Source organism: Nanorana parkeri, unplaced genomic scaffold (assembly GCF_000935625.1).
Source record: "Nanorana parkeri isolate BGI_ZX_2015 unplaced genomic scaffold, ASM93562v1 scaffold1375, whole genome shotgun sequence".
NCBI classification, from domain to species: domain Eukaryota; kingdom Metazoa; phylum Chordata; class Amphibia; order Anura; family Dicroglossidae; genus Nanorana; species Nanorana parkeri.
In genome coordinates this window covers 100,857-128,280 of record NW_017307643.1, presented here as the reverse complement: position 1 = coordinate 128,280, position 27,424 = coordinate 100,857, and the positions used below count along the sequence as shown (strand labels likewise).

The 27,424-nt window shown below is 40.9% G+C and overlaps 1 protein-coding gene across 1 annotated transcript in view; it reads right to left on the bottom strand.

The window, feature by feature from the left end:
- The window catches only part of FIG4 (FIG4 phosphoinositide 5-phosphatase), a 252,711-nt gene that overhangs the window by 125,402 nt on the left and 99,885 nt on the right, over positions 1 to 27,424 (bottom strand). Inside the window, exons 11-14 of the mRNA XM_018569658.1 lie at positions 8,658 to 8,791; positions 6,983 to 7,099; positions 6,234 to 6,279; positions 1,333 to 1,481 (exon numbers count right to left, since the gene is read on the bottom strand). Of these exons, the coding sequence (XP_018425160.1) occupies positions 1,333 to 1,481; positions 6,234 to 6,279; positions 6,983 to 7,099; positions 8,658 to 8,791 (446 nt within the window). The remainder of the gene's footprint in view (positions 1 to 1,332; positions 1,482 to 6,233; positions 6,280 to 6,982; positions 7,100 to 8,657; positions 8,792 to 27,424) is intronic.

Genomic DNA, 27,424 nt, shown 5'->3' with positions numbered 1-27,424 from the left:
ATGAGTGAGTTGGAGGTGGTATGTTCATATGGGCAAAGAATTAATTGAGAGAAGGGATGTTTTTATCGAGTTGTGTTATTTATATTTTATGATGTGGTTACTAAATAAAATAGTTTTTATTTATACATGGTCGTGTTTGTGCCTAAAAAGTCTGTCTTTATAAATCTTGTTATTATCATGCTCTTGACAGACTGTAGACTTTTGGATCTGACTGACCCCCTCCCAAATATTACCTTAATGGCACTAAATACACCAGCTACTGACACAGACTGTAGACTTTTGGATCTGCCTCATCTCCCAGATTTCTACCTCCTTGCTATATTACCAAGTTATATAATGGGTAAACATCTCAAACATCTAATATGGCTACTGCTCTTTTATGCCAGAAAGAAAAGAGAATTTTACTAAAGTGGAAGGATGCGACCACTCTGGATGTAAAAAAAACTTTGTTAATCTCAACACATACTTTTTACCTAACTACAAACAACTTTATATTAGCTGGGCATGCCAAAATAAGTTTTAAAAAATGTGGGGGCCATGGTTAATATCTGTTACGACCCTGGTATAACTTTAAAAAAAACTTCACTGGGGCTAAGAAGTGCTGAAAGTGTGTTAATGTATTTCAATATCTTTGAGAATCGGACAAACACCAACACAGCTTATAAACAGCAGATTAGGAGTTGCTGCTCCAGAAAATAGTAAGTTCCTGATGCAGGAATCCCTAAATCACACCTAAAATATACAGTAGGTGTGAATGGAGCATGAAAGACACAGTTGCAGAGGGAATATTTTTTTCCCAGAAGACAACCTTAAAATGCCTGACAAATTAAAATGATCCCTATTGAGGAACCCCCAGCAACAGACCCATAATATTGACTGTCTCTCAGGAACCTGTTTTAAAGTAGTGTTGGGGAGGGTGGGATGAGAAAGATATGTGAATGAGTAGGGAAGGGAAAGAAGGAACCTAGATGGGAAGGGAGTGAAATCAGATTAAGGGGAAGGGTAAAGGGGTAGAAGAGCAGTAGAGGAAAACAGGGAGGGAGCAGAGGCATGGGAAGTGAGGGGGCAAGGGTAACTTGCAGCAGGACAAGGGGTTGGAATAGGCCAGGGAAGAAAGGATTATGGAAACAGCTGCAGCTTCTGATTTACACTTTAAGCTCACAGAGTGCAGGAAATCAGAGTAAGCAATTTCAGTACGGGAGTGGAGGCTGTACAACTGTGCAGGACTGAGGGTAAGAAAGGAGTACAGCTTTAAACTCCTACTTATTGAACAAATATCTTTTATAAGAAGTCACTGTATATGCTAAAAATATCAAATAAATGGTGTCATACCTAACTGCATCTGTGTCAAACTGCAAATTAGGTTTATCGATCAGCCCTAAAGAGTACAGCTGATATGCCAAAGCACACTTTCCCACCATAAATTGTGCAGTATTAGTTCGGTCTAAGCAGTCAACACAGTTTGTTCGTAGAACACCTGTCTATGGAAGAAAAGAGGAACAATTATTATTTATAAAGATCTCCAACCATGGTGTAAAATAAACAGAAGTAAACGCCAGCAATCCAGTCTACTCATGGTCTCAGTCATTGTCCCACTTGTGAGGTCATGTATTACTAAATCAACACCTACCCCTCAAGCTCTTATTGCCTGAAATATGTCCTGCCCCTCAAGCTCTTATTGCCTGAAACATGTTAGCATACCACTGAATATTGCAACAAAGCGTGTACATTACATAGTGCTACCCCTTCCACTGTCCATCTGATTTCTGGAGTGCAGGTGATTATAAGCAGTTGTTCTTTAATATCACACAATACATCAAAGAATTTTCTATATGTTCCTGGGGTTCTGCTTTAAACTACTTACTTTACAGGAACCAACATCCCTATTGCAACATTTAATATCTAATAATTTTAAACTATTTTTTTTTCTTTAGTCTTTTTCATCAGCAACTGCCTACCTTCTACAGACATATGTGACTGTTACGAATGGCTCTGGACTACTGGAAAAAAATAGTACTTTGTTCTTACCGTAAAATCCTTTTCTCTGAGTTCATTGAAGGACACAGCTTTGAAGGATTCTGAGATGTATGGTTATGCTGCTGCCTCAACAAGAAATGGACACTAGGCAAAAAAAAGCCTGCACTTTAAGGACATAACCCCTACCACCTCACCTGCCAGCTGTATCAAGCAGTATGAAAGGAAATGAGGGGAAGGAGCTGTGGACTCCAAGAAAAGGAGGAGTTTTTACGGTAAACACAAAATACTATTTTCTCTATTATCCATTGAGGGACACAGCGCTGAAAAATTCTAAGATGTAAGGGCGTTCAAAAGCAGTTCAAAACTGAGGGATGGGCACCATATAAAACTAGAACCAGCTCAAATACTCAAACAGCCACCTGAAGAAATTTTCTGCTAAAACTGGCATCAGAAGAGGCAGAAACATCAACTTTTTAAAACTTAGCAAAAAAGTGTGAAATTGCGGTCTTGCAATTTGAGTTACAGAAGCCTGATTCTGAAATGGCCAAGAAGTACTAACTGCCCTAGTAGAATGAGCAGAAACAGGAAAAGAAGGAACCTTATCCCGCTTCAAAGACAATCTGACAAGTCTACTTAAAAATAGCGGATCTAGAAGCTAAACAACTTTGTCTAGGACCTTTAGGTAGAATGAATAAAGAATCAGACACCTAAAGGCAGCTGTGGCTGACAGATACCCAAGGAGGAAAAGAAAACAACAAAGGAGCAGACACACGTGGAAAGCCCTGAATGAAAGTATTAATCAAGGAATTAGAAGCAAGAGGATGTTGAAAAATGACAAATACCATGACTAGAAAACCTACAAGCGTTAAGCATAGTTGGAATAACCGAATCTAAAATTCCTTTGTCTTTCAACACTTGGGATTCAACAGCTAGGCCATTAAAGCCAGCGACTGAGAAGACGTGTGGAAGGTTGGGCTCTGACATAACAGATCTGGCAGATCTGGAAGAAGCCAGGGATTGTCCTCTGCCAACGGATGAACCAAATCGGCATACCACACCCTGTGAAACCAATTGGAAGCGATTACAAAAATGACCGGAATTCCTTTGTGTTCTATCATGTGAAGCAGACGAGTTGACAAGAGTCAGTGGAGGAAAGACACACATTAGTGTGTACTGATCCCACGGAACTATTAAGACATCCACCACACACCTTTGGATCCCTCGCTCTGGACACAAATTTATACACCTTCTTGTTATGACGAGAAGCCAGAAAATTCACATCTGGTGTTCCCCAGGGGTGACAAAGTTGTTGAACCACCTCTGGATGGAGAAACCACTCGTCTGCATCCAGACATTGTCTGCTGAGAAAGTCTGCCAGTCTGATTTCTACTCCTGGAATGTGCATCAATGAAATTACAGGAATCTGAAGTCCCATCCAATCCAAGATCGTATGTACTTTCGTCGCCGCCAACACACTCCTGGTGATTGATGCATGCCATCGCTGTAGCATTGTCTGACTGAACCTGAATCAGACACCCAGACAGAAGAAGTGTCTGGTAAAACAACACCAGACAAAATCGCCCTCACGTCCAGGACATAGATTGGAAGCTTGAATTCCTCCGTAGACCAACAACCCTGCACAGACAGATGATCCAAGAGACTGCCCCATCCCACAAGACTGGCGTCCGTCGTGACAATCTTACAAGTTTTGGAAAGAAACAACTTTCCCATTGTCAAAGCAGGGGATGTCAACCACCATGACACTCAATGTGAACATTTTGTCCATCGATAAGAGGACACTTTTTGAAACTACTAGACTAGAAATCGCAGACGTAGAAATAACAACAGAATACTCTTATTTTGAAGATGAGAGCTCCCCTATGTGGCCAACTTTTGAAGTACATAAAGTATAACAAACATAGGTCACCATAGCAATACCTTAATCTTTTTGCCTAGTGTCCTTTTATGCGGGAGGAAGCAGCATAACCCTACATCTCAAAATTCTTCAGAGCTGGGTACCTCAGTGGACAATAGAGAAAGTAGTCTTCCATGCTTTTTACAGTACTGGGATACACAATTATCCTGCAAGACTGATATGATCATATGCTGTTGAGCATTAGTCTTTATTATAGGATAAGTGGTACAAGACGAATAAGTCACACAGTGCACAGTATAAGCACCCCACTGGAGACTGTGCTCTACATTTTTATGTTACAATTTTTCCACTGTGGCTGCTATGCCAGTGAGTGGTAGGTAGTGCCTGATAAAGTTAAGGTGCATGTTAACCTAAAAGTTAAAAATGCATGTGTTGGTGTATTGATATAGTTATTTGACAATGTACACTGACATGTTATTATTTGTTATATTGCTGCTAAATACCAGTTCCCCCTAGGCTCCTCTTTCAAACAAAGTACGTCAAGCACAGAAGCAGATCTGTGCTTAGCATGGTCAGTTTGCGGCCCTGTGATTTATGCTGCCAACTGCAGGACACCGTGCCCATTCATGGCATGCCTGTATCTCCTGCTGACCAATGATAAGTGCTTCTGCTCAGAAGCACTTCTCACTGGTCAACATGGTCATCTGACCATGCTGATCAATGAGGGCTCGCCATCTGTGATTGTTAAGCTGGATCCTCAGTGCAGGGCTGCATTGCGGTGTACAGTGTAAGGATCATACACTGACTAGCGAAGGGGGGGTTCTGCATACAGCAAAGCTGTATGAATAATTGGGGGAGGGCTGTGGTGGGGGAATGCTTTGGGTAAGTTAATTTTCTCACAATCTAAATTTCAGTTGCATTTGCCCTGAAGCCATATGGTTAGGTATCCACGTGGAAATCTTGCAAAATATTTGAAATCAGTAGTAAACAGCAAAGGCTTATTTCTAATTACAGTGCTTTGCTTGCCGTTTTGATTGCTGTCTGTGTCCCCATTATGGAGATAATCCGTTTGTCTATTTGACCGTTATTACTGCCAGTGAAAGTAAAAGATAATCCCAAATTTTGGTTTGTCCCCAGAGCAAGAATAGATAAATCTTCCAAAGAGGGTCACTGGTTCCTCATTTTAGAGGGATATTTTTGCTCACTTCCTGTTGTGGCTATCAGAGAGGAAATGAAGGGAAATCTCCACAATGGGACACAGATGGCATAATACCAGTGGGATGGTTCACATGTCACCCATAATGTCACTCATGTTTTTTCAAAAAGAGCACTCCCTACAGCTTGAAAGTGGAAACATGTAAAAGCAAACAACAAAACATACTAACTTCCATAGCCCAATATCACCGCTCCTTCACAGCAGCACCAGAGAGAAAGGCCGGTGCACACCGGTCGAGCCCCTCTTGCTCCAGCATCAGAAGTTACTCAATGAAAGAAAGTCCAGTTAAACACTGCAAGCATCACTGAAAAGTTTATTGTAGCACACAGGTACACATCTTTCCACTGTGGATCCTTTTCATTCCAACATGTTTCATCTGATAATAGGCTTAGTCATAGAGAGTCAAGAGGATCCGCGGTGGGACGATGTTTACCTGTGTGCTATAATAAACGTTTCAGCATAGCTTGCAGTGTGCAACTGGACTTTTTTTCTGTGAGAAACAATAAAACATGTTTATATGCATTTTTATGAGCGTTTGCATAGAGTAGCCATAAAACTGTCCCAGCAGTGAACTATTCATCTAAGGTATCCTTGGAAACCATAAAACACAACAAAATGCTGTACAATTAACTATATTGCAGCAGAGAAGATGTGATGAACAAGCGCATAAAATGTTTTTATATTACATAGTTACATAGTATTTGAGGGTAAGAACAGGCTGTACACCCCATACTATGATTGCTATAAAAAGAATAACAAACTACTATCAAGCTATTACGGTCTTTCAGATTTTCCGATATACGTTTTGTAGGCCATTTTGTTAGCTTCTCAGTTCAGGGTATAATCACTAGAGATGAGGCTGAGCTTGGTGTGAACCCGGTTCGCCTAAGTTTGCGCAAGCCCTCTCTGACCACCTACACCTCCTCCTGATGCAACTAGTAAGGGCAGTTGTGGCAGGGGTGTTCCCCCGCCCCTTTGTGACGTATAGCTTCGGGGCAAGGAATGCGCCTCCCCGCAACCGATTGGGTTGGAAGGAGGGGGTGGTCAGAATTTTGAGCAGGCTTAGGTGAACTCAGGTGAACTGGGTTCGCACCAAGCACAGCCTCATCATTAACAATCACATACACGGCATGCAAATGCAAGACTCAAATCTTCAGCCAGTACCTGTAAACGGCCAGATGATCCAACCACACCTCCGAGCTCATGCCATCTAGTTAACAATAAAAAAATATAATAATAAAAATTCTTGCTAGTATTTTATGTTAGTGGCAGAACTAATGGGGACAGATAGAGCATGAATTCATTCATTGGTGTACTGGCAATTGAGCTACAGCCAGGTAACCTGAAAAGGCAAAAATATTTTATGTAAAGGATTCCTACCAGCCACCACTGCCCTAACATGTGTTCTGGGAATATTAAGTGGCCAATGGAATAATTTAGACGTCGCCAGTTTCACTGAAGAGGCACCTAAGACTTACTATAATATAACTTGTTAATTCACTGGACCAGCAGCCAACACAGCATTCTACTGTATTGAAACATAAGGTAGTTTCACATAAGTGAAAAGGTCTGCTAGCAAGTTCTCTTTATACCCTTCTTCTATATAGTCCTAGAGAAAATAATTCTAGCAAAGTGGCCTTCAGCTGTGAAAAACCATTGGTTCCACTACATTAAACAAGTACTTAAAGCACTGAGAACACAAGGAAGGCTAGTCCTAGATTGCCTGATCTATACTTGTGGTCTCATGCCTATTAATCACAAGGCACACAAAGTTATCTGCAGTACACAATGTGCTCAAAACATGTGTACAAGGTTCATTGGTCACAACTAAAATATCAATTACTAAAACAAGCACAAGATATCAATTCAACATTTTCAAAATCAATAATACAAAAACAATGAATATTACTTACTTTTCATCAGGCCGTAGTATACTACAATATGAATCAGGGCGATTAACGAAGAAACCAGTCTTCTTCACAACATTTTCAGCAATCACATTCAGTCGATCCAGAACATTACACAGTTTGCTGAAATTGATTGAATGATATGTTTATTTTTATAACTCTGAAAATTGCTCTTCTTCACATCAAAGTGACAAAGCTGGCTTTAACTGTTACTGTTTATACATGAGGCAATACGATCTTTTATGAATAATTTATGTTTACTTATGTTGTTAACGCAGTGACGCTGACATTCATTGTTAAGGACATAATTATGAGATGAATATTCCACATATATGTTTTTAATCTGGCACATGCATACAAACTGGTTTTGTCAGTCTGGGATGTCATAGGGGTGTGGAGGGGTCGACTAATGGGTTGTTCCACATCCGTATGTCTATTTAAGTTCACATTGATGTTTGAACTTTGTCAATGTTAAGCCTGATGAAGGGACCTGCGCGGTCCTGAAAGCGCTTGTCTTTGTTTGACATGGTTCTTAATAAATTAACACTTGTTGATCCTGAAAGGGTTTTTGGTATGCTGTTGGCATTCTTCCAAACAATTCATGTGGTCAGCGGCGCCATCTGCAGTCACTACAAGCACCCTCCCCTGCTACTGGGATATCCAATAAGGAGTGAAACAAGAACTTCATTCATACGGGTCATTACCTGCTGCCCGGTTCGTGATTGGCCGGCAAGCTGCTCCATGCTGTGTGGCCAGTTCCATGCCGATTGGCCAGGATGCTGGCTTTCCAGCCACACAGCATGGAGCCGGCTTCCTGGTCAATCACAAAGCCGAGCGGCGGGTAATGACTGACCGCTCGGCTTCCTGATTGGTCGGGAAGCCGGCTCCACGTTCCCTCACGACACTGCCGATGGGTGGAATCCTCCCTCTGACCAGAAGTTCCGGTATCAGGGTAGGTATCTGAATCAGTGCATCCCTAGTTTATACAAAGCAGTCAATGTTCCAATCTAAATGGAAAGATTTAGTACAATCAATTAATGGATTAGCGTTCGTAAATTGTCCTTAACAAATGTTCCATCAGAAAATGAATGAATAAAACTAAGCCTTTGTTCCACTCCACTTAGACTGACTGGATCAACAATTTTCTTGGTTGGTAGCTCCAGCTAGCTACTGGGAAACAAGTATGGTGAAAGGAATCAAACTACATTGTGAACAAAGTGGGTCTCACTTGGGAATATAAATCTCATTGTTAATACCAATGAGAAATACAAGAATTTTACAGAGTTCACCCAGGTTTAGTTAATTTAGCCTTTTAATATACATGATGAAGCATAATACTACATAGCAACTACATAAATAGTTATATAGGAAGGAACAGAGGAGCTGGGGTATCACAGACAGAAGTTAGAGAATCACAGAAGAGGAAGGGCTGTGATGTACAAGGAGGGAGAAGGGACTGTGCTAGGGAATTGACTCTACTTGGAGTAGTCAACTTTTCTAGCAAGTTCAAAGGCAATTGCAAGTGAATAAAAATAATTGATGGAAAGAAATAAAGCTGCAAGAAAGCATTTATAATACTTGCTTTTTCTGTGCTTTTACTTGCATTGTTTAAGTTGGTGACAGGGTCAGTGTAAACAAACATTCTACTTTTCAGTGCAATTTATTAACCATATAAAAATACCTTTTGGTATACTTCGCCATATCCCATGGAATGTAAACAATGCTCTGTTCAGGTGGAATAAACTGATTCAAATAAGTAACAGCTGCAACCAATTCATCACTCAGGATCCTCTCATGTTTCCTCTTTTCACGCTCCTATAGTGAATAAAGTTAAAATATATTAATAGAAATAAATAAGTTTTGACTTGTAGTTTTTATTTGAGGTTTTTAATACAGAGAATTTGATAAAAAACGACATACATTGAATGAAATGTCATTGTTAATGTCCCTTTATCGTTTTCATAGTTAAAAGGTTTAGGTATTTTATATGACCGAATCTACGAGAAAAACTGACTGTGTTGCTCGAGTCCCAAACTTATTTTCTATTTCTGCCCAAAATAAAAAGGGGGAGATGCTAATTGGTTGTTATGGGCAACACAAAGAACTCTTTCAGACACTTTCAATTGTGATCGTCAAAACTGTATGTATACTATGTGAAGTACTTAGAAATAAGTTTAAAAAAAAGTTAAATTCAAAAGTGATTTACAAACAATAAATATGTTGAGATCACTTCCTTAATGAGTGCACAAAAAAAAAGTTTAAAAGGCGAAGGGTCCTTAATGAGTGCACAAAAAAGGCGAAGGGGTACATTTATAAAAGTTTTGTCTGGCCTGTCACGAGGCAGGTGCCATTCGCATGGTGCTGACGCATATAAAAATTCCTGTACTGGTCAGCAGCGTCTAGGGATGCTAGTGCCGTGTGAATGACATCTGCCCAATTAACTTTTATAAGTGAACCCCAATTTGTTTGCTTTATGTGTTACATTACAAGTTAAGATTCCAATACTTTGTTTCTATGTTTTCTGTGTGGTGAATTTTAAATAATTTTATTGGACCAGAAACAAAACTGCATTAGTAGAACTGTTTTAGCAAAATCAAAAGGTTGGGAAAAAATCCCTGATCCTGTCCCATATCAATGAGCAATTCATTTGGCCAGGATCACCGACTGGTGCAGACACTCTGGGGTTGACTTATTAAAAGCAAATAGGCTGTTCACTTTGTAAGGGAATTTTCACTGTAATGTTCTCTTGGCTTAGTGAATATGGTGAAAATTCGCTTCAAAATACCCAATCTCAGGCAATACTAAAAAATAAACAAGCAACAGTATTTATTGCTTCCATGTGATTGAAGGATGGAAGTCAGCAGAGCTTTACCTAAGGGAACATTCCCTTGCAAAGTAAACAGCCTATTCGCCTTTAGTAATTCAACCCACCTGCATCCAAACTATGGGTGAAACTAGAACGAGATACCAGGCAACCAAGAATCTCATGGTTCCGAAAAGACATTTCGGATACCAGAAACAAATCACCCAATGATAGGTAACACTTTATTACTGGGTGCACTCTCTCAACAGACCAAAATCAATATGGAAGTGCACTGTAGATGTGAATTGTGCTTTCATTAACTTTTCACGGCAAAAGGACATATAGAGTGTGTTACCCTGTGTGGTATCATGTGTTATAGCATGGGTCATGATGCTTGTTATGTGTGGTTGACCTCTGAATCTTCTAGCCTGACCAGGAGAGATTACAAGTAAGGCTGCATTATTATAACATTGAACAGTGGACATTCAGATTATTACAAATACAAATCGGTGACTGAATCTCCTTAAAAAGCATGGCAACAGACAGCACAAGCACTGGATGTGACAGCATCTGTTGGCTGTACGTGCTCAGCTTTAACCCTTTCCCTACCAATATCTGTAAATTAACAATATCAGGCAAAGTGCCTCAAGGTAGGAGAAAACTAACCTAGCTTATATTTCTCAGACTGCACCATCACAGACAGCCACTGGTCACTCACAAACGATTGCAAACCAATCAAGGTGGTTCCCATTTAAGTAATCACCAAAACAGCCAATCAAATGAGGTTTTGTTTACAAACTTACTGGCTGTAGCTGTCACTTTGCCACGAATTGTGGATTGCAGTGGGTAAAAAAAAAATGTAAAAAACGTTTTACAATTTTTATTAAAAACTGTAATGTGTAAAATATTAAATGTGTATTTTTAAAAACATTTTGGAAGTTTAAAATAAACATAAGCAAGTGTAAAATAGTGTACCAAATAAAAGCTTTGTAAGTAATTAAAAAAACTAAGCAAAAAATGATTCAGGTATGCAAATTAGTAATGGAGTTAACTGACCTATATTGATGCCTACAAAATTTTGTCTAGGATCCAAGTATTAAAGTGATATTAAAGTCAAAAGGTTTTTAAGCTTATTCAAATGAGGATGAAATCACTTACAATGGATGATTCTCCTTGATGTATAAAAGTTTTAGTTTACTGCAGAATCAGCTGGTCTCCCGAGCACAGGCCTGATATCCTGTATTAGAGTGGCTTCTTTCCCTTGCAGCATCCTATGGAGCCACCCTTGTGTGCGCTAGTAAGCTGTATGCGTCTCTACACACAGTGTGCACAACAAGGCAAGGAACTCCCCTGTTCCCTCTTCCCTTCCCCAGCTAGTAGTTGTACTTCTGCTGGAGACCACTCTATCCCTTGTGATCTTGTACTAGACCGGAGATTCAGGGAGAGAGTTGGAGCCAGCTGTTTAGAAACATGACGACTAAGTGCTTAGGCAAAAATGTAAACAAATACTTTGGCGCGCAATGTGTATTTGTTTGACCTGAATTCATTATTGAAAAAAAGTTCGAGAATGTAATACTATTTTAATGATTTGGTCATAAATGGGTTAAGAAACCAGGGAACCAGGACTCCTGTCACAGTTCCCTGTGCATTAATCTGGTGCTGGGTTCTGCCCCATGTCTGAGGTGCTCGGCTTCCTGCCAATCTGCTATGAACTTTTGTGATCAAAGGCTAGTGCACCTATTGCTCTGCATTTGAGCAAAGTGTCTATACACTACGGCTGGACTCGTTTGTGTCTCTTGGAACTTGTTTCCGGAGGATTCCTGCAAACTACTACTGACCAGCTGTTTCCTACGTGTCCTTCGGATTCCTCCATGCTCCTAGTGAGATCTAGCACTTCCAGCAAGTAAGTGATGGGCTCGGGCGTGTTCGCAACTCCACGTGCCGAGCACACCAGGAAGCCGACAGCGCCAATCACAGGCACTGAGACATTTCCCGATCTCTGCAGCTGCGGACCGGGAACATGTCTCAGTACTTGTGATTAGAGATGGGAAGTTCGGATCTTTCAAATGAATCGGTTCATTTGGATCAGTTCATTCAAAAGAACCGATTCATGAATCTAATCTTCGGTTCACTGGCTGAGTCGGCTGACAAGCCAGGTTTTATGTTATTAGAAAAAGACAGCTCTCTCATTTTATTATATAGCTACTGAATGAGACAGATGTTTCAGAAGGGATGTCTGTACCTTTAACACACACATATATATACATCTATATCTATCTCCTTGAGAAGCCAATTTGATCCTAAAGGTTTAAACCATCAATCTGAATGAGGATCTCCTCTTTGTTATTTACAAACACCGGAGTGATCAGACGATCGCTCCGGTGTTTGCTCTGCACAAAGGGATATTTAACGATCAACCGCTCGGTCACGCTACATAGAGCCGCTGTCATCCAAAAACTGACAGGATGACAGCGGCTCAGATCAGAAGACGCTCGGCCATTCTGAAGTGCGGCCCCCTCCCGGGCCCCCCCCCGCCGGCACCGCGGCCGCCGGCATCTGGAGTCTCTCATCCCTCCCTGGGATGGCTCCAGGGAGGGATGAGAGACTCCAGATGCCGGCGGCCGCGGTGCCGGCGAGGGGGGGCAGTATTTTTGAAAATAGCAGTCATCAGCGGCTTGTGTGAGCCGCTGATGACAGCTATTAATTTAAAGGGGACAGTCTGCTGAACAGTTCTACCATAAGCTGATGGTCGCTAAAGCAACCATCAGCTTATAGTAGAACTGTAAATGCCAAGGACGTACGGCATACTGAGCTGGCCAGCTGGAAGCACTTTTGTAGCTCCGTATGCCGTACGTCCTTGGCAGCAAAAGGGTTAACTCAAAGAATCTAAAAGAGTTTACCGAGTTAAAGAATCAAATGAGTCTACTAACTAAGTAAACTGATTCGATTCTTTCGATTCTTAGACTCAGCCGACTCATATGATTAGACTCCGTGTACTGTCTCTGAGTCAGAGATGTGATTGGTTGCAGGGGTGGGCTGGCAGAAGCCTGGCTTTCACTCTAGGGTCATATTACAAGCTAGCTAGCTAGAGTCTCTGCTATACGTCACACGGAGCTGCTACAAACGGATCAGCTCACTCAGCTGAATCGACTCCACCAGTTCAGTGAATAGAATCGATTCAAAAGAACGATTCGTTCATGAACTGGACATCTCTACTTGCGATTGGCTCTGCGCGGTGTCAGCTTCCTGGCGGGCTCGGCACGTGGAGCTGCGAACACGCCCGAGCCCATCACTACCAGCAAGAGGACTGTTATCACAATCATCAGTGAGCTCTTTGTACCGCTGCATTACCAGTGAGTCTCTATCCAGCTCTTGTGTGGCTGCTCGTCTCTAGCAGCCTGCTTCTTCTGAGTATCCTGTCTAGCTGTGCTGTTACTGATTCTGTTGTATACCAGTGTTCCTATCACCCTGATGTATGGACTCCCTCCTCTGATTACCTCAGTATCCTGTACTCCTGACCAGCAGTGTGTAAATAGACTTAATCCCTGTCTGCCTATGAATACTGAACCTCAGTGCAGCACTGTTCCACTTTTCACCACTTAAGTATCTGTCATCTGTGCCTGCACGGGTGTGTTAGAGCAGTGCTCCCCAACCTTTTTATCGCCGCGGACCGGTCAACGTTTGATCATTTTACCGTGGCCCGCTGAGGGGGGGACGTTGATTGTTTATATTTTAGATTGTTTTGATTTAATCATTTTAATTTAATTGTATTTAAACATGCCTTCAAAATAAAATACAGTTACACCAAAAAATGAAAGCGTTGGAATTCTTCACCTATTCCACCACTGAAAAACTGGGCGAGATTACGTTAAAATGTGTGACCACGTCACTGGTCACACATTCTAACGTAGTCTCAAACTTTGATAGATCACATGCCTACCTGTAATAATTTAAATCAGAGAAATAGATTATAATAGGGAACATTACAGTGTAATATTCCCCATTATAATCCACGTCTAATGACATGATGTAAGACACCCCCCCCCCTTCCCCTGCTCAGACTCACCCTTCCAGGAGCAGCAGCCATGTGTCGATGTGTGCACTCACTGCAGGGGGCGGGGCGTGTGACACACACACGTCTCCTGTGACCCACCTCCCCTCCTGCCGCCTGTTACTATAGACGCGGACGGGAGGGGAGGTGAGTCACAGGACCCGCCCCCTCATTGTGAAGCCCGTCGGCAGTGCGGGCCCCGGTGTTCGAACACCGGGACCGTGCACTGCCATATATTGCATGACCGGACCGCACTGAGACTGTGCGGCTCGGTACCATTTGATCTGCGGACCGGGGGTTGGGGAACACTGTTAGAGGACCGCAACCTCGGAGCTGTCCTGCAGCTCCCCACCTTCTGAGGCTCTGGTGAAGACCTGGCTCTCCTTAGACTCTGCGCCTCTAGCACACCCCCAGTAATGTACAGTCACTTCAGTCCCTGGGTTGCCTGTGACCTGCCTCCCAGGCATGATTTCAGCTTAGCCTGTCCTGACCTATTCCATAAACCCCGGAGCCTACGTTTCCCAGGATCCCGCACCGTGACATTTCTAACTGCAACAATAGGAAGGACACAGGTGCCATTGCGAAGCATACATGTACAATTCGCTGCTTGGTTCCCAGGATTTATCCAGCCCTACTTGGATAGAAGCAAAAGCATCATATACATCTGTTTTGCACCAACATACAACAAAATGTAAAAAAAAGATATAGCCATTGTTTAATCTTTTTCTTGACCTTGTAAATTTTTGTCTGCAACAAACTTTTAAACTGAAACTTTTTAGTGACGAGCATGTTTTTATTTTGTACATTAGGTTAATTTCTGCCAATCAGAAGGTATAACAGGATCACTTAACCTTGAAATAATTTAGCTTAGTTTAAAAAACTAGAATCCGTTAAAAAAAAAAAAAAAATCTGGAATTAGTATTTTATGAATATTTTAGCCAGGAAGCAGATCTGTTAAACATCACAATGCCTGCCTTCACAAGGAGCAGGTACAATTAATAATTAAACCTAAGCTCCAGGCAAATATAAAAGGCACAAAGCAATACAGCTCTGAATTCCTAATACATCATTCATTAGTGTCAGAACCTGAATTAGTATCAGCCTCTTGCAGTCCCTGTACAGTCTGTACAACAGAGCTCAGGAGAGAGAAGTAGCACAAGGTGTCTATCAATGTGTTGAAGTGCTAGAAGCATGGTAATAGGAGAAAACAGCAGTGTTACAGAGAGATGAGCTCATTAGTGTGCTGCTTCTCCTTTCACTGACCTGTCACTGGGCGGGAACCTGTAAGTAAAAGTGAAACCACAGAAGAGAAAGATCATTAACCCTCACCTAGTAGACAGGGCTGTGTAAACCTCGGGACTGGATGTACAGAAAAACAGATCATTTGGCAGATAAAACAGCTCCTATGTATGTATGTATTTCTCCAGCAGTTTTTCTGGAGTTCAGCTTTAGGCCCCATTCACACACGAATCAGCGTGTACGTACAGCTCCGTACCCAGCAGCTCCTGGGAAGGACAGGTGCTGCGTGTGATTAGTATGCAGCCCCCGTCCTTCTCTATGGGGCTACACAGCCGTACGCCCCCCTACGCTGACCCGCCCTGAACGTCCGTAGGGGTGCGGGTGAGCGTATTCATACGCTGCCGGAATGGATCCTGTATGCATCCTGGCCAGAAAACCTGCACCCCTGCGGACCTGCAGTCGGGGTGAGCGTAGGGGGCGTATGGGGGTTGCACTATAGCACTATAGAGGACTGGGGCTGCGTACTAATCACACGCAGCACCTGTCCTTTCCAGGAGCTGCTGGAGTACGGCCCTGCACGCAGCACGGAGCTGTACGTGCAGGCCGATTCGTGTGTGAATGGGGCCTTAAACTACACTACCATATGAAGTCTGCAAGTAAGGACAAGATAGATCTATTTTCTTAGATTTTAAAAGTGTTGTTACAATGATACAAATGTAGCAGATGCCATCAGGCAGGCGAATAATAAGATTCATTATTTTGCTTTGTTTTCGATGAATAAATGCGTTCATTAGGACAATTGTGGAAATCAACACAAAATCATTAGTACTTCCCTAGGTTTTCTTCTGGCAGCTTGGAAGACGAATGCTAAAAAATTAACTCATTACTGGAATTTTATAGAAACTCATTCCCCTGAGACAATCCCTACGGTTTCCATGACAATGCAAGGAGTTGTAGTGGAAGAATAATACTATAAATTTCAGGAGCTGCAATATCATTTGGATTTGAATAATTGTATTTTATAACAATTTTATCAAACTTATAGCAAGAAAGGTGTTTTAAAATAAATAAATAAATATTCTTATAATTATATGAAATGGTCTGTGTAATAGATACTGAGCTATGCTAATGTAAAATATTTAAAGTGGAACTATGAGCAAAGTCCCACTTGTTTTATTACCTTTTGATCCTGCCAGTAGATTCATTATGTCTCCACTACCTTTAACAGGCCAGGAAAGGTTTCCCTTACAGGAGTTAAGATCAACCATTTGACACTGACAATCAGCTTTTATTCAAACGGGTTAACCTTTTCCCCCCAAAAGATTTTAAAAAAAAACAACTTGTTGCCATAACTGCCTAATTTAATTACATAGTTAGATTTATAAAAAAGATACAAGTCCATCAAGTTAAAACTATAGAGGAAATAAAAACAGAAAAACCTCCATTAACAGAACCCTATACCAGCCTTTTTTTAAAACTTTTTTCAGTTATGACACCCTTCAAAAGTATGCAACATCTTGAGGCACCTCAGTCTACAATGAAAAATACATATGTGTACAAATGTACAAAATGATTTGTGGCCCTTTTTCAAAATCCACATCAGACCCTTGTCCCAGATAGGGATATGATAAGGATTTTAAGGGGGAACCCCATGCAAAAACACACAAAAAAGCCACGGGAGAGAATCAGCGGTGCCAAGGAAGCCAGCGCTAGAGGAAGCGAGGGGGCACTGGAGAAAGCAGAGCCGCATAAGCCGATGCCTCCTCTATAGCACCGGCTCCTGTCACAGGTGGAGCGATACCAAATGCACTCCGCCTGTGAGGAAATCGATAGTAAAAGTGCGCTTCGCTCATTCTGGCCAACGATTGGTTAGCAAATTGCTCTTGGAAAGGTACGGCACCCCTTATTGCCCTGATCACCATATTTTTGTATATGAATACATGAAGACTTTTCTACATAAGTGTGGATTGTTGTACATTAAAACATTTTTAAATAGGACCTACCCCGAAAATAAGACCTAGTGTGTTTTTTGCAGCCCCAAAAGATATAAGACAGTGTCTTATTTTCGGGGAAACACGGTATATAAGGAGGAGCCAGCCTCTCTTTCATTGCTGATGGTCTTATCAGCTTGGTGTTTGTTTCCTGTGTTCGCTACTTAGACCTGCCTTGACTTGGTTTGCCTTGGACTACTCTTTTGCTTGCAACAGGGTAGTAAATGACATTCGCATAGTCTTCACATAAAAAAAAAAATCCCATAATTTAGTCATTGCTCTTGAATTTTCCATTTACATATGGAACATAATCAAGGAACAGCCTCCAGTCTGTGGCCCAAATCAATCCAATTTGACTTTTTTTAATGCTAGCATCTTTACTTTGAACTTGTCATGAGAGGCATAGTCTGCTACTGCTGGCTTTCTCTCTGCAAATGCTGATTGTAATTTTGATCCTCTTGCTTCCCAACATTTCTATTAACAAATAATGTGGATCAAGAGCCCTAATCTGCATATCATAAAGATAAAAAACGTTATATGCTGTGTTATCTTCATTTTAGATGTCAAAAGGGCTTTGTGGCTCCCGAAGTCTTCTTTTCTGTGGGAAACGGGTCCAAATGGCTCTTTGAGTGTTTAAGGTTGCCTACCTCTGCCCTAAGGCAAATCAGATATTCCCAGGATCAACAAGCTCGGGTGTTTATTACTTCTATAATGTAGTGTTAAGAAGTCTTAAGAAGAGTAAGTAAGCATTAGGCTTTAAACTGTACATCTCTCACTTAAAGTAACACTGCCATCACAGGGTTACCTGTACAGAATAGACACCCTGTAAAAGAAGAGGCAATATACTTACCTTTACGAGGGCCCATGTGTTGAAATACTGCCGCTATGCTTCTCTCCAAGTGCCCTGCCACACGCTGTGGTTCCTCTCACCAACTTGTACATCTGTACTAGATGTATGAGATCAAGGAGAAACCACAGGTTCCCGAAGGGGTAGCGGGTATTTGACCCATTCAAAGATTCAAAGTATGTAATAACTTCAGTGACCGGGGAGAAGCAAAGCAGAGCCATTTTTAACAAAAGGGCCACTGGAATGATTCGACATTGCGGTACAACTGAACTGCAGAAAGAACAGTGTTCTCACCCAATCAAGAGAATGGAAAAGTAACACATCTACTGGCAGGATCAAAAGCTAATAAAATATGTTGTACAGGTGTTCATTGCTAGTGACATACTGCATCATAAATGTAGTATTTGATTTAGCCCATAGAAATGCTTTCAACCTATGCTCACAACAGAAGAGCAGATATAATATTTACATTCATGTAACAATGCAGTTGTTACACATATTAGCTATTTTACACTATGAAGCCACCAATATTGTTAACTTTGTGTCAAGCAGGTTTCCATCCAGTTTTGACCAGATATGTTTGCATTTTAGAGATCTGACGGTTTAAAAACTGCTTATTTATTGCTGGTTGTATTTCTTGGGGTATCATATACTGACATTATTTTTTTTAGGTTAAACTAAAAATATGTGTAAGACATTACATGTAACATACGGTTATATGTTTATATTTTATTGATGTCACATGACAACTACCACTGCTTATTTATACTTCACATTATGAACATGAAGCAAGCATCCCTTCTAAATGGATAAAGTGAATAAGTGCATTCTTGGAATCACACACCGATGTCTATATTTAAACCAATTCTACGTCAGAAAAATACAAATGCATTTTATAAACTAGTGTTTAATTCTTAGAGGGTCAAGAATATTAAAAATAACCACTGGTTCCTAATTGTGTCTAGATAGCAACCAGAAGCCCTCAGTACTTGCAGGCAATTTATAATGTTTTTGTCTCAATTTTATTTTAAGTTTATAGTTTTAAAGCTGATGATTTATATAGGTTACCCTTTACTATATGCATACAATCTTTGTTTTACAGTTAAAAACATTACATGGGAAAGGATTCCCAAAGAGCCCCTATAGCCACAGCTGCCGATCTAAAAAGGGAAACTCCCACAATTCAATGATGTCCTTCTAAAGATTCAAGCTTGAGCTCTGTAAACAACAGGTTTTTTACAACAAGAGCAAAGGAGACAGAAGACATCTCTCTTATGGGCATCTGGAGAGAGTTACTGAGTCATGCACAGAGATAGTCAGTACAGAAGTATGTGATTGAGACTACGGTAATTCATTATTAACTAGCTACCTCTTTAGTTATTTTCCCCACTAAATGTTGAGAAGTAGAGATGCATTTGCACTAAATGTGTACCTTCCAGGGTGAACACTGGTTGCCCGAGAAAGGAAATAATTTTGTAAAAGCAACAATATACTTATATGCATTATTTATTTTTGCACCCAACCATTCTGCAAGTAGATTCCCAGGCAAAAGGATGTAAGGGTTCCACAAAAAAAATAAAACAAATAATAAATAAACTGCAGCTACCGAATTAATTTAGACCAGCCTTGCGTAACATTGTAGACAGGTGCCTGATTTGTCTGCAACTGTCTTTGTAAATAACGCCCACCACGATGGATGACATCTACATTTACACAAGAAAATGGCAACTAAGTAAATCAAAAGAATATTTAGATACATTAAGCGCTCTAAATATCAGCTTTTGTTGACTCATCTATACATAACAGGAAGCTGTAATACATACTTAATTTACAAAACAAACACAACATATGTTAACTTCTTGAACAAGCATTATTAGCATGTCATAATACCTGGTCCATTATTATTATTATACAGGATTTATATTGCGCCGTTTGCATAGCGCTTTACAAAATGGAAGGAGACACTACAATACAGGGGGGCTAGAAGGGCCCTGCTCGTGAGAGCTTACGATCTAGTAGGAAGGGCAAGTGATGCAAAAAGGTAGTAATTCTGTAGGATGACTTAATGGAAGAAGTAAACGGACAGCCATGATGTGGAAGTGGGATAGGCTTCCCTGAAGAAATTAGTTTAAGGATCACCTAAAGGTGGACAGAGTAGGAGATAAGCGGATAGATTGGGGAGGGAGTTCCAGAGGGTGGGAGACACTATTTAGAAGTACTGGAGGTGAGCATGGGTAGTGAGGAAGCTGGAGAGCAGGAGCTCTTCAGAGGAACCGAGAGGATGGTTTGGATGATATTTTGAGATGAGGTTGGTGATGTAGCTGGGGACAGAGTTGTAGATGGCTTTGTATGTCGTGGTTAGTATTTAGAATTTTATTAGTTGGGCAAGTGGGAGCCAGTGGAAAGATTGGCAGAGAAGGGCAACCGACACTAAATGGTTGGTAAGGTGGACAGGTCTGGCAGCAGCATTCATAATAGACTGAAAAAGACTGAAAGGAGGACAGCCTGTGCAGTGACAGGCACTATCATGTAAATATGGGACAAGAGGAGCCAACTTATATACCACTAGTGGCAGTTAAGCTGCATCCACTCCCAACATTACAGTTACTGTAGCACTAGAGGGCCCACATTTTTTTATTTGGTCCCTTTCTCTTGGTACAACAGTCCAGTGCTGATTAGTATAAAGGTAGATATTAATACAGCACAAGGCCACACACAGTAGCTATAAGGAATAGCTTATATATTTGGTGTGCCTCTTATAATTATCATTCAGCATTGTATACCTTTTTTATGACCCATATGCTCTGAAGCATGTCGTGCTAGGAAATAAAAACAAGAATACAGCAAATATATCATGTAAAGCAAAACCTAAAAAAGACTTTTCAAAATTGCTACTAATAATTGTAATGAAAGTGTGCCCATTTCAGAACGGGCAAGGTTGGGGATATTTTACGAACAATACGGATGCATGATACCAATGTTAGTATCGGTGCCAAAACCAAGTATTTGGGCGTGTGCTCATACTCGGCCAAATGCTCCCAATACTTATCCCGATATCACCCCAAATACACACGCAAACATTCGTCGGGTGCGCCTATATGCGAAAACGACAACTGTGCCCATTACGCCGCACATGTTACATCTTGCCGCGAACGTCAGAGTGAGAGCAATAATTTTAGGGCCATAAATTACTGATAACACTAAACTGATGAGCGGTAAAAGCGTTTAAAGCATCCCCTATGGCCATTTTGGGTGTGGTCGTTTTCTGCTATTTTGCGAGCGCACGCAATTTTACAGCTTGACATGTTTGGTGTCTATTTACCTATTACCTGACGTGACCCCGTCTTTAATGTTGTACCAAAAAATTGGGGTGATAATAAATGTTTCATAACATTTCATAGGGAAACAACTTTTTTTTTAAAAAATTAGGGTACTTTTTTTGTTATATAGTAAAAAATAAAAACCCCAGTGGTGATTAAATACCACCAAAAGAAAGCTCTCTCTGTCCCCAAAAAATTATATAAAATGAATTTCAGTACAGCTTTGCATGACGGAATAAATGTCAGTCAATGTACAGCAGCGCTGAATACTGAAAAATGGCCTGGCCAGGAAGGGGGTTTAACACCCTGGTCAGCAAGTGGTTAATATTGGGTAAAAAAAAAAAAAAGTGTTTTTTTTTTTTTGTACTGTGGTGATAGACCTTTGATATCTCCACAAAAAGAACCTATTAGAGTCAATCGGCAGCTAAGCAGAATCTGAGTACCTTCACTCTGAACGAAGATGAAGGGGGTGTTGAGGGGGTGTTCAGTAAATTACAACAATGTAATGGCACAATAACTGGTTTAAAGATACGTCTCTAATTAGGAAAAGAACACGGTATGTGCATGAACCAGAAAGAGAAAAAACTGATAATTCTGTAATCAAAAGGCGACTTTGAATTTCAGACGCAGCATGGATTAAATTTTTAGCGCTTGTTTGTAAACACTGTGAAAAACAATATTGCGTCGTGCTAATAATCATACATATCTAATAAATTGAAACATATATAAGCGAGTCACATATATGAGCCTTCAAAAAAAACCCCAGACCCCTGATGAAGTCACGTGTTTTGACGTAACGTACGTAGGGCAGAGCTTCTGATGTCACTGCACTGAGCTGAGCCGGACGTACAGGTTTTGCTGTTACTAGGGGTGTGGTCACTAAAGGGTGTGGCCACTGAGGGGTGTGGTCACTGAGGGGCGCTGTAAAGCTTTCTCGCACAGGGCGCCTAAAGACCTAAGGCCGGCCCTGCTGGTACTGTGATCTGAGGAGACCTTATCGCCTTTTCTGTGCATGGGCTTCCCTCCCCCATTAAGAAGGGAAAAAGCGCGTTTGACCCAGCTCTGTGGGTCTACCCCCCCCAGGTGAGCACTCGCTTGTTGTCATCACTCACTGGGTGGAGGTGAAGGTCTGCCTGCATTGTGTGATTATCCCTACCTGAGAGTTGCTGCGAATCATCTGAGGATTTTTTTATCATACCGCCCGGGCAACAAAGGAGTGGCTTCGTAAGAAGCATTTCAAGGTCCTGGAGTGGACTAGCCAGTCTCCAGATCTCAACCCCATAGAAAACCTTTGGAGGGAGTTGAAAGTCTGTGTTGCCCAGCGACAGTCTTATTTCCACAATACACTTACTGGCGCTGATCACCTTAATTGTTTGTTTGTAAACACTATTGACCTTCCAAGTTGGGATTTAAAATAGTATAACTGAAAGCATGAATTCTAAATTGAAGAATATAAGTTATATATAAGATTTGTTCTTAATAGGGAGTCGTGAATTTCAGTTACTACTAAAATGCATTCATTCTGGAATCCCAGTGAGACCAGTTTATGAAAAAGCACATTTTCATCCACACTACAATTGCCAAGTTAAAATAAAATTTAAAAAAAACACTTAAGTCAATGCCTGGTGAGCAGGAACCTTGCAGTTTGCCTTGGACAACCTAGTCTATAAATAAATCAGTTAAGTATCTTCTATTCCCCAACTATTTTCAATGCATTGCTTCTTGTTTACATAAATGCAGCTTATTAAAACAATGGACAGAAGAAGGATGCGCTTAAATTGTCACATAAATGCATTAATTTCATCACATAACAGAAGCAAAAAATTAGCATCGGACGATGTGCTACAATAGCTCTGAAAGGGAACACCATTTAAAATAACATTTTCAAAAACTCGAACAGCTACAGAAGTTTAACACTAGAGCAAATGTGCCATGTTTCCAACCCTAAGAAATGACTGCTATCGATTAAAAATGTTTTTGTCATTAATAGCTAAGTGTCCTTGTTTTCCAGAGAAACAAGAACAAAGTTTTCTTCAGAGGCATCCTAGATTTATTCAGTTTAAGTAGGGCAGCAAAAAAACAAAAACCTCAAATAAATATTATTACTGAACAAGGAACTCAAATGTTTACTTTCAGGAAGTACAAAGTTCATAATGTTTTTTTCTTTTTAAGAAACATTAGACTATGACAACATTCTGAAGAACATGGTAGCCAGCCTCAACATGTTCCCACTAGAGGTTCATCTTATATACTTCAATTACTTCGGGCATGAATCTCATGTAAGAAGTGAAAATTTACAAACGCTGGCATTGTACATTATGTTTTGGACACTCTAGTTTGGCAGAGTTTGCTAAGGGTCCCAGAGTGGCCCTCCTAAATAGTTAAAGCAGCGATCCCATTGCCAATGTACAGATGGTCTTTGTGCTCTTGATACGATCCTGATTAGTGTGTGAAATATTTGCCTAGAAGCTTTCATTACTGGCTAAGGTACACTGCAGACAAGACATGGCTATTCTGCTTTAAAGGCAACAATAGGCTTTATCTTAATAGGTTCACTTTAAAATGACTTCGCAAATCTACAATATACAGTATGCCTCTCAAGCTTACACCTGAAATTGCTCTTTTGTCCATCTTTCAGGGTTCCTACAAATATTATCCTACATTTGTATATCCTACAATTAAAATATATATTTTGTGTCTAATTGCTGCACAAGTCTCTATCTCCAGGTGCTGAAAATCATCAAAGGTCCTCCTTGGCAAACTGGGCAGCTGTTATGAATGAGATAATGCACATAGAGGGCCTGATAGCAGAAGATAAAAACTAGATGGAACTTCACAAAAAAACCTGGTCTGGTTGGGTAATGTTTAGTGTCTCAGATAATTTCAGGGTTGAGCCTTCGCTCTCTTTTCCCAGTAGTGGCTTCCTTTGCCATGTCCCCCTCCGTGGTCTGCCTATTCTTTGTCTATTCTCTCTTGGTCATTCCCTATCTCCCTTTCCCACCTCTCTCTATTCTCCGTTTCTTTTTCCTTAGTCTTCTGCTTTTGCTTTCTCTTACCTCTAGTCGCTGGCATTCAGGTCAGCCTCTTTTCTTCTGTTTTTTTAATGATATTTCATAGTTTTACAGAAGTATATTACTTATTTATGATGCTTGTATTTATATTCCTTGCACACAGATTTTGCGACCAGCTAATACTGTGTTTGCACTTTATACCTTGTTTCTTGTGTTTTTGAAATCTTTAATAAAACTTTGTTTGCCAAAAGACATAGTAAAAGCAGCTCATTAGCTGAATCACTCATTACTTTATCTTGGCACCACCCATGGCATTATTTATTTATTACACGTATTTATATTGCGCCGACAATTTACGCAGTACTTTACATAGTTGCACATTCACATCAGTCCCTGCTCTCAAGGAGCTTACAATCTAAGGTCCCTATCACACATGCATACATACAATGGCCAATTTAGAGAGAAGCCAATTAACCTTCCAGCATGTCTTTGAAGTGTGTGAGAAAACCGGAGTACCTGAAGGAAACCCACACAAGCGCAGGGAGAACATGCAAACTCCTTGCAGATAGTGACCTGGCTGGCATTCGAACCAGAGACCCCCCGTGCTGCAAGGCAGAAGCGCTAACCACTACGCCACTGTGCTGCATTATTGCAAATGGATGGCCTGCTAAATCGCAATAGTCCCTATGGTTTCTGGTATCCTCATATTCTGAATAGGTTTAATCATAGAAAATTGCAAGCCGTTTACTGGTTTAATCACCCAGAAAGAAAGAACAGAAAGACAGAAAGAACATAGATATACAGATTTGTTATAGGCCATCATAAAGTGGTTAACATGAAAATATCCAGTAAAATAATCTTACTTTTAAATGTAGGCGGTATAAAAAAAAAAATGAAAAGGAATGAAAGGTAGAGGTAACATAGAAATCAGATTCTTAAATTTGAGTATGAATTGTTACTAAAGGAGCACTACCTTTCCCTTTACCATGCTATTACAAAATACATTAGAATGTGTTGGAAAGCACAAAAGGCATAGTCAACTGACATATCGATGTTTAATTAAAGCCTCCTCCTTTTAAAAAACATCCTTATGACACTATGAGGAGCAAGGTTCACTTAATCTATAGAATGCTTTCACACTTTGAGCATACAGCATGTGTCCACTAGGATAACTGGTTTCCCCATGTTACTTAACACCTGGATATTAAATCTTGGATCAGAGAACAGAAACAGAAACTTCCCAGAAAATTAGTTCATTTAATAAAACACACCTTTTCCATGTGTTTGAGCCATAGAGTACATGTTTAATGGCCTCACTCTCTAGTCTAGCTTGATGTCCTTCCATAAACATAATTATTGAAATTAAAGTTATTATTGTTATCTCTGTAACTGACAAAATAACGAAGCACATATAGGGGTTGGGTTATAAAAAGCAGTATGGCCTAGCACAACCATTTGGTCATAGCATTGAATTTTTAAAGGAAAATATCAGCACATTTATTAAGCTTGGTGTTGTGCTTTGCATATTCTCCACGTAGCTTGATAAAAGGAAAAAAAACAAAACCTCTTTATGGAGGTAAAAAGTGCTAGGAGGAGAAATTAGGTTAAATTACTTACACAGGTCATGTTATTAGGATCGTCTCTGATCAGGTGTTAGGTGGAGCCTGCGGTGTTCTTTTAAATGTTGTCTGTACAAAATTGCAAAGAACACTCTAAAGCAGCGGTTCTCAACCTGTGTAACCTCAGGACCCACATTTGTCCTCGGTCACTAAGTTGAGACCTAATTCGTATCGCAATGGAACGCACGGCAGTGGGAGCTCCATTCATATGTGCATTGCTTGCACAGCTCCCATGTGTGCCTGTAGAGTAGCTGGGAGCCAGAATGTGATGTCACTCCAGTCCAGGCATCTCTACAGGCCATGCAAAGGAGCTACAGTATAAACAATGTACATATGGATGGAGCTCACTCGTGGCCATACCCCTAGCCCACCTAGAGTCGACACTTGGCACCGGGCAGCATATTTTGAATGGCTGCTTGGTGTAAGAATGGACAGCGCTAGGGGGAGGCTGAGTAGCCTCTCACCTAGAAAAGTGGAAGGCATATGGCCACCCACTGAACAAGGGGTCGCGACCCACTTTTGGGTCACGACCCACCAGTTGAGAACTAAGGCTCTAAAGGATACTGCAGGCTCAAAAACCGCATCATGCAATTTATTAATGACATGTACAAAGGCAGGCTCAGTATGGATTAATCACTGGTATGTCGTTCAGAGAGTGGTTTCCACTAACCATTGTAAATCTGTCTCATAGTGAGAACATATTATAGTACAGTTCAGGACACTAATATAGCAAGAGACAACTGAGTAATATGCAGGTATTATCAGTTGACTGGATACTGACTGTGAGGACCCTCATAACAACTCCCACTCCTAAGAATCCTTAGTTTTGTAGCAAACAATAGAGGGCATAAAGAGGAGAGTCCTGTGTCCTATGCTGTATGCCAAGATACGGATTTTACTGGTAAGTCAAAAATCCAGTTTTCTTGATAATACACTACAGAACACAGGCAGAGTCAGAAACGGCTCGGACCTCCAAAAGTAATAGAACAGAGGGGTTAGCAACACAGCAGAAAACAGCCAACAGGCCCACATAACAGACAAGGGGAAACTCTAATTTAGTTAGCAGCCTGTATCAACTTATGATCAAAGCCAGCATAAGCAGAGGTCGGGGCATCCACCTGGTAGAACTTAGTAGATGCCTGATGCGAAAAGGGCAGGGCCCTACCTTTAACAGAATAGGCATGCACAGTAACCTGTCTAATTCACCAAGAAATTATGCAAGGTCATTCAGGAAGGACAAAGAGTCAATGCAATAAACTCAGAGAGCCCGTACCGCATCCAAGCAGTGCAGAGATACCTCCATGGGATGTTTTGGAGCAGGAGAAAAAGAGAGAAGGACGATGCCCTGATTAAGATGAAACTAAGACACCACCATGACCAAAAAAATTAATCTCTAGACCCGAGAAAGACCTTATCCTTGTGATGATAGTACTGCCTGTAAGTAAGCCCTCTAGGTACGATGGTAGACCTTGCGAGTGGTGGACTTCCAGGCCTGGAAAAGTGTAGGAATAACGGAGTCTGACAGACCTGTATCCCTCAAGACCTGGGCTTTAACAGCCGAGCTGTC